The sequence below is a fragment of the Salvelinus fontinalis genome, unplaced genomic scaffold (assembly GCF_029448725.1).
Source record: "Salvelinus fontinalis isolate EN_2023a unplaced genomic scaffold, ASM2944872v1 scaffold_0264, whole genome shotgun sequence".
In the NCBI taxonomy this organism is placed as follows: Eukaryota; Metazoa; Chordata; class Actinopteri; order Salmoniformes; family Salmonidae; genus Salvelinus; species Salvelinus fontinalis.
This window is the reverse complement of record NW_026600473.1, coordinates 1-7500: the sequence shown is the minus strand read 5'-3', so window position 1 is coordinate 7500 and position 7500 is coordinate 1. Positions and strand designations below refer to the sequence as shown.

At 54.3% G+C, this 7500-nt stretch overlaps 1 protein-coding gene across 1 annotated transcript; it reads left to right on the top strand.

The window, feature by feature from the left end:
- The first annotated feature begins 1277 nt into the window (after window positions 1-1277).
- LOC129845272 (metallophosphoesterase MPPED2-like) lies at window positions 1278-6889 on the top strand. Its single transcript, XM_055913145.1, has 3 exons — window positions 1278-1420; window positions 2469-2582; window positions 6638-6889. Exons 1-3 carry the CDS (start codon window positions 1399-1401, stop codon window positions 6754-6756), a joined length of 255 nt encoding a protein of 84 aa, XP_055769120.1. The 5' UTR covers window positions 1278-1398; the 3' UTR covers window positions 6757-6889.
- Window positions 6890-7500: the final 611 nt, after the last annotated feature.

Sequence of the window (7500 nt, the reverse complement as noted above, 5' to 3'; positions counted from 1 at the left end):
TCTCATGTCAGTCACACTGCTTCAGTCTGGGAGGGTTAGATCCACTCTGCTGAGGAGGGCCATCTCATGTCAGTCACACTGCTTCAGTCTGGGAGGGTTAGATCCACTCTGCCTGAGGAGGGCCATCTCATGTCAGTCACACTGCTTCAGTCTGGGAGGGTTAAATCCACTCTGCCTGAGGAGGGCCATCTCATGTCAGTCACACTGCTTCAGTCTGGGAGGGTTAGATCCACTCTGCTGAGGAGGGCCATCTCATGTCAGTCACACTGCTTCAGTCTGGGAGGGTTAGATCCACTCTGCCTGAGGAGGGCCATCTCATGTCAGTCACACTGCTTCAGTCTGGGAGGGTTAGATCCACTCTGCCTGAGGAGGGCCATCTCATGTCAGGCACACCGCTTCAGTCTGGGAGGGTTAAATCCACTCTGCCTGAGGAGGGCCATCTCATGTCAGTCACACTGCTTCAGTCTGGGAGGGTTAGATCCACTCTGCCTGAGGAGGGCCATCTCATGTCAGGCACACTGCTTCAGTCTGGGAGGGTTAGATCCACTCTGCCTGAGGAGGGCCATCTCATGTCAGTCACACTGCTTCAGTCTGGGAGGGGGTTGGGGATCATACAGTCAATTGGTGCCTAGTGTTTGGAAATTGTGTAAATAATTTTCTGTGTGTGTTTTTTAAAAATGTGTTACACGTTGTCTTCTTGTTTTGGTGTAGAGGGTCAAATAGATGTGGCTTTTGTAGCAAGATAACTCTAGTCAGACACCTGGCCGATACGGCTTATTTCACTGTCTCTCTGTGTTAACTAACTGATACGGCTTATTTCACTGTCTCTCTGTGTTAACTAACTGATACGGCTTATTTCACTGTCTTTCTGTGTTAACTAACTGATACGGCTTATTTCACTGTCTCTCTGTGTTAACTAACTGATACGGCTTATTTCACTGTCTCTCTGTGTTAACTAACTGATACGGCTTATTTCACTGTCTCTCTGTGTTAACTAAGTGATACGGCTTATTTCACTGTCTCTCTGTGTTGACTAACTGATACGGCTTATTTCACTGTCTCTCTGTGTTAACTAACTGATACGGCTTATTTCACTGTCTCTCTGTGTTAACTAAGTGATACGGCTTATTTCACTGTCTCTCTGTGTTGACTAACTGATACGGCTTATTTCACTGTCTCTCTGTGTTAACTAAGTGATACGGCTTATTTCACTGTCTCTCTGTGTTGACTAACTGATACGGCTTATTTCACTGTCTCTCTTTGTTAACTACCTGACAGCTGTTGTTGTGTCTGTGTCCCTGTAGGAGCCCGTGGTTTAACGGCTGGGGGTTCAACCTGCCTAGGGGCCAGTCTCTGCTGGATAAATGGAACCAAGTCCCAGAGGGCATTGACATCCTCATGACCCACTGCCCTCCCCTCGGTGAGTCCAATTAACCAATCACATTCACAACCCGTCATCACCATGCCTAATGGGCCCGCCCCTCATTATTTAAATCCATCCGAATATATTACGGAGCAGGTTAGGTTGCGCGCGTGTGTGTGCGCATGCGTGTGTGTGTGTGTTTACACTGCATCAGCTTTGCATAATCATCTCAGCCCTCCTCCCCTGCAGAATTCTAATGTTCCCAACCAGTCTGGTTCTATATTTGACAGTGGAACTTTGTTTACTCCCTCGGTAGAACATGAAATTGTTTTCCTTAGTTGTTGAGCTTCAGTTGTTTTCCTTAGTTGTTGAGCTTCAGTTGTTTCCTTAGTTGTTGAGCTTCAGTTGTTTTCCTTAATTGTTGAGCTTCAGTTGTTTTCCTTAGTTGTTGAGCTTCAGTTGTTTTCCTTAGTTGTTGAGCTTCAGTTGTTGAGCTTCAGTTGTTTTTCTTAGTTGTTGAGCTTCAGTTGTTGAGCTTCAGTTGTTTTCCTTAGTTGTTGAGTTTCAGTTGTTTAGCTTCAGTTGTTTAGCTTCAGTTGTTGAGCTTCCCTTAGCTAAGGCTGGGGGCCGGAGCTAAGGCTGGGGGCCGGAGCTAAGGCTGGGGGCCGGAGCTAAGGCTGGGGGCCGGAGCTAAGGCTGGGGGCCGGAGCTAAGGCTGGGGGCCGGAGCTAAGGCTGGGGGCCGGAGCTAAGGCTGGGGGCCGGAGCTAAGGCTGGGGGCCGGAGCTAAGGCTGGGGGCCGGAGCTAAGGCTGGGGGCCGGAGCTAAGGCTGGGGGCCGGAGCTAAGGCTGGGTGCCGGAGCTAAGGCTGGGTGCCGGAGCTAAGGCTGGGGGCCGGAGCTAAGGCTGGGGGCCGGAGCTAAGGCTGGGGGCCGGAGCTAAGGCTGGGGGCCGGAGTATGGAGAAAGGGAGAGAGGCGTAGAGGCTGGGGATAAGACTTTACCTATGGAAAATAGAAAAGGTGCATAGCTTTACCTAGTAACTATTGTGCTAGTGTATTGTTGCTGTCTTATCTAGGTTTGTTGTCTTTCTTGCATGTTCCTCAGGGTTCAGAGACTGGGTTCCTAAGGAGCTGCAGAGGGTGGGCTGTGTGGAGCTGCTCAACACGGTCCAGAGGAGGGTCCGGCCCAAACTACACACCTTTGGAGGAATACATGAAGGTCAGTCAGGATGCCTCCCATAGACACACACCCCACCACGACCCAGGGTAGAAGAAGCCCGTGAAGTAGGGATGGATTAGAGAGAAAGAGAGATGGGTTGTTATGGGTTTCTGTTCAGTACTTTCTCCTGCTTAGACAGGGATGGGGAGGTGGTGTTGGAGACATTATGGGGTAGACAGGGATGGAGAGGTGGTGTTGGAGACATTATGGGGTAGACAGGGATGGGGGAGGGGGTGTTGGAGACATAATGGGGTAGACAGGGATGGAGGTGGTGTTGGAGACATTATGGGGTAGACAGGGATGGAGGTGGTGTTGGAGACATTATGGGGTAGACAGGGATGGGGGGTGGTGTTGGAGACATTATGGGGTAGACAGGGATGGGGGAGGTGGTGTTGGAGACATTATGGGGTAGACAGGGATGGGGGAGGTGGTGTTGGAGACATTATGGGGTAGACAGGGATGGGGGAGGTGGTGTTGGAGACATTATGGGGTAGACAGGGATGGAGGTGGTGTTGGAGACATTATGGGGTAGACAGGGATGGGGGAGGTGGTGTTGGAGACATTATGGGGTAGACAGGGATGGAGGTGGTGTTGGAGACATTATGGGGTAGACAGGGATGGAGGTGGTGTTGGAGACATTATGGGGTAGACAGGGATTGGGGAGGTGGTTTTGGAGACATTATGGGGTAGACAGGAATGGGGAGGTGGAGTTGGAGACATTATGGGGTAGACAGGGATGGGGAGGTGGTGTTGGAGACATTATGGGGTAGACAGGGATGGAGGTGGTGTTGGAGACATTATGGGGTAGACAGGGATGGGGAGGTGGAGTTGGAGACATTATGGGGTAGACAGGGATGGGGGTGGTGGTGTTGGAGACATTATGGGGTAGACAGGGATGGAGGTGGTGGTGTTGGAGACATTATGGGGTAGACAGGGATGGGGGAGGTGGTGTTGGAGACATTATGGGGTAGACAGGGATGGGGGAGGTGGTGTTGGAGACATTATGGGGTAGACAGGGATGGGGGAGGTGGAGTTGGAGACATTATGGGGTAGACAGGGATGGGGGAGGTGGTGTTGGAGACATTATGAGGTAGACAGGGATGGGGAGGTGGTGTTGGAGACATTATGGGGTAGACAGGGATGGAGGTGGTGGTGTTGGGGCCTGGGTAGGGGTAGACAGGGATGGAGGTGGTGGTGTTGGGGCCTGGGTAGGGGTAGACAGGGATGGAGGTGGTGGTGTTGGGGCCTGGGTAGGGGTAGACAGGGATGGAGGTGGTGGTGTTGGGGCCTGGGTAGGGGTAGACAGGGATGGAGGTGGTGGTGTTGGGGACTGGGTAGGGGTAGACAGGGATGGAGGTGGTGGTGTTGGGGACTGGGTAGGGGTAGACAGGGATGGAGGTGGTGGTGTTGGGGACTGGGTAGGGGTAGACAGGGATGGAGGTGGTGGTGTTGGGGCCTGGGTAGGGGTAGACAGGGATGGAGGTGGTGGTGTTGGGGCCTGGGTAGGGGTAGACAGGGATGGAGGTGGTGGTGTTGGGGCCTGGGTAGGGGTAGACAGGGATGGAGGTGGTGGTGTTGGGGACTGGGTAGGGGTAGACAGGGATGGAGGTGGTGGTGTTGGGGACTGGGTAGGGGTAGACAGGGATGGAGGTGGTGGTGTTGGGGACTGGGTAGGGGTAGACAGGGATGGAGGTGGTGGTGTTGGAGACTGGGTAGGGGTAGACAGGGATGGAGGTGGTGGTGTTGGGGACTGGGTAGGGGTAGACAGGGATGGAGGTGGTGGTGTTGGGGCCTGGGTAGGGGTAGACAGGGATGGAGGTGGTGGTGTTGGGGACTGGGTAGGGGTAGACAGGGATGGAGGTGGTGGTGTTGGGGACTGGGTAGGGGTAGACAGGGATGGAGGTGGTGGTGTTGGGGCCTGGGTAGGGGTAGACAGGGATGGAGGTGGTGGTGTTGGGGACTGGGTAGGGGTAGACATGAATGGGGAACGTGATAACCCATACCCCTAATCTACCTCTGGGCTAAAGACATGCCCCACTGCTCACCAGATGAGGCCTACAGTACACCTCAGTCCCTCCCTCCCTGCCTCCCTCCCCCAGTCCTTCCCTACCTCCCTCCCTCAGTCCCTCCCTCTCTTCTCTCCCTCAGTCCCTCCCTCCCTACCTCCCTCCCCCAGTCCTTCCATACCTCCATCCCTCAGTCCCTCCCTCCCTCAGCCCCTCCCTCCCTCAACCCCTACCTCCCTCAGTCCCTACCTCCATCCCTCAGTCCCTCCCTCCCTACCTCCATTCTTCAGTCCCTCCCTCCCTACCTCAGTCCCTCCTTCCCTACCTCCTTCCCTCAGTCCCTCCCTCACTCCCTCAGTCCCTCCCTCACTCCCTCAGTACCTCCCTCAGTCCCTACTTCTCTCACTCCCTCAGTCTATCCCTCCCTACCTCCATCCCTCAGTCTCTCCCTCCCTTCTCTCCCTCAGCCCCTCCCTCCCTCAGTCCCTACCTCCATCCCTCAGTCCCTACCTCCATCCCTCAGTCCCTACCTCCATCCCTCAGTCCCTACCTCCCTCCCTCAGTCCCTACCTCCATCCCTCAGTCCCTACCTCCCTCCCTCAGTCCCTACCTCCCTCCCTCAGTCCCTACCTCCATCCCTCAGTCCCTACCTCCATCCCTCAGTCCCTACCTCCCTCCCTCAGTCCCTACCTCCATCCCTCAGTCCCTACCTCCCTCCCTCAGTCCCTACCTCCCTCCCTCAGTCCCTACCTCCATCCCTCAGTCCCTACCTCCCTCCCTCAGCCCCTACCTACCTCAGTCCCTACCTCCATCCCTCAGTCCCTACCTCCCTCCCTCAGTCCCTACCTCCATCCCTCAGTCCCTACCTCCCTCCCTCAGCCCCTACCTACCTCAGTCCCTACCTCCATCCCTCAGTCCCTACCTCCCTCCCTCAGTCCCTACCTCCATCCCTCAGTCCCTACCTCCCTCCCTCAGCCCCTACCTACCTCAGTCCCTACCTCCCTCCCTCAGTCCCTACCTCCCTCCCTCAGTCCCTACCTCCATCCCTCAGTCCCTACCTCCATCCCTCAGTCCCTACCTCCCTCCCTCAGCCCCTACCTACCTCAGTCCCTACCTCCATCCCTCAGTCCCTACCTCCATCCCTCAGTCCCTCCCTCCATCCCTCAGTCCCTCCCTCCCTCAGTCCCTACCTCCATCCCTCAGTCCCTCCCTCCCTCAGCCCCTACCTACCTCAGTCCCTACCTCCATCCCTCAGTCCCTACCTCCATCCCTCAGTCCCTACCTCCCTCCCTCAGTCCCTACCTCCATCCCTCAGTCCCTACCTCCCTCCCTCAGCCCCTACCTACCTCAGTCCCTACCTCCATCCCTCAGTCCCTACCTCCCTCCCTCAGTCCCTACCTCCATCCCTCAGTCCCTACCTCCATCCCTCAGTCCCTACCTCCATCCCTCAGTCCCTACCTCCATCCCTCAGTCCCTCCCTCCATCCCTCAGTCCCTACCTCCCTCCCTCAGCCCCTACCTACCTCAGTCCCTACCTCCCTCCCTCAGTCCCTACCTCCATCCCTCAGTCCCTACCTCCCTCCCTCAGTCCCTACCTCCATCCCTCAGTCCCTACCTCCCTCCCTCAGTCCCTACCTCCCTCCCTCAGTCCCTACCTCCATCCCTCAGTCCCTACCTCCCTCCCTCAGTCCATACCTCCCTCCCTCAGCCCCTACCTACCTCAGTCCCTACCTCCATCCCTCAGTCCCTACCTCCATCCCTCAGTCCCTACCTCCCTCCCTCAGCCCCTACCTACCTCAGTCCCTACCTCCATCCCTCAGTCCCTCCATCCCTCCCTCCCTCATTCCATCCTTTATGTTTTTAATTAAAGGTGTAGAAATGAATAGACTCAGTTCAGAGGAGAGACAATTAAAGAAGTCTCAGAAAGGAACGCACCCTGTGGGGTTTTGATTAGTCGATTTGACACTACGGTTTCTCACTTCATGGCCAATGTTGATGATGCATTTGACTTCCCCGTGGCGTGTGCTGATGATGCGTTCTCCCTCCACAGGGTATGGCATCATGACTGACGGCTGCACAACGTTCATCAACTCCTCAACGTGCACGATCAGCTTCCAGCCCACCAACCCCCCAATCGTGTTCGACCTGCCCAACCCCTCCAGCTCCTGAGAATGACCTGTGAAAGAGGGGGGGGGGGGGGTTGTTGGCCAGAATAACCTTTTTTTTCTAACAAATAATGTCAAAATAATTATATTAAGTGTCTCTCTCAAATATTGTTATTTTGTAAGCTGTAAAGTGAAAGAGTGTGTGGGGGGGGGGGGGGTAGGGTTAGAGGGGGGGTGGGCAGGTTATATGGGGGGTGGGGGGGTGGGCAGGTTAGAGGGGGGGTGGGCAGGTTAGAGGTGGGGGGGGCAGGTTAGAGGGGGGGTGGGGAGGGGCAGGTTATAGGGAGCTGAGTGGTTATAGAAACTTGCTATGGAAGAAAAAGCAGTTGCATCTGTAAGATAAATTATGCTTTGTGAATTTGTACAATTTCCTTCGCTTTTGGGGTTTGTGTTTGCTGGAAACGTCGGTATTGGATGCCATTGTTGATTTTGTTCATTCTTGTTTTTTGTGTTTGGTTTCATTTTGTTTCCTGGACAATTTTGCTTTCTGATTGGCTGATAGGGACGATGCCTTAAACTAGCTTTAATGTTGTCAGCTAGAGCCCCGCCCTCTGCAAGCTCAGAGAAAGACCTTATTTATTATTCACTTGTGTCTATCAACCCAGTCAAACTACACCACACAGAGCAGGGAAAGAAATCTATCAAATTATACGCTTGGGATACTCTAACATCTACCATCTGCAATTCTGATACATCTGGAGAAGAGCAAGTATATATATACAGTGTATATATATATATATATATATAC

Excerpts from the sequence above, each read along its gene's own strand:
- LOC129845272 (XM_055913145.1), top strand. The coding sequence starts at position 1,399 with ATGACCCACTGCCCTCCCCTCG. Across the intron at positions 1,421-2,468 it reads GACCCACTGCCCTCCCCTCG|GGTTCAGAGACTGGGTTCCT; the intron begins GTGAGTCCAATT and ends CATGTTCCTCAG. Across the intron at positions 2,583-6,637 it reads CTTTGGAGGAATACATGAAG|GGTATGGCATCATGACTGAC; the intron begins GTCAGTCAGGAT and ends CTCCCTCCACAG.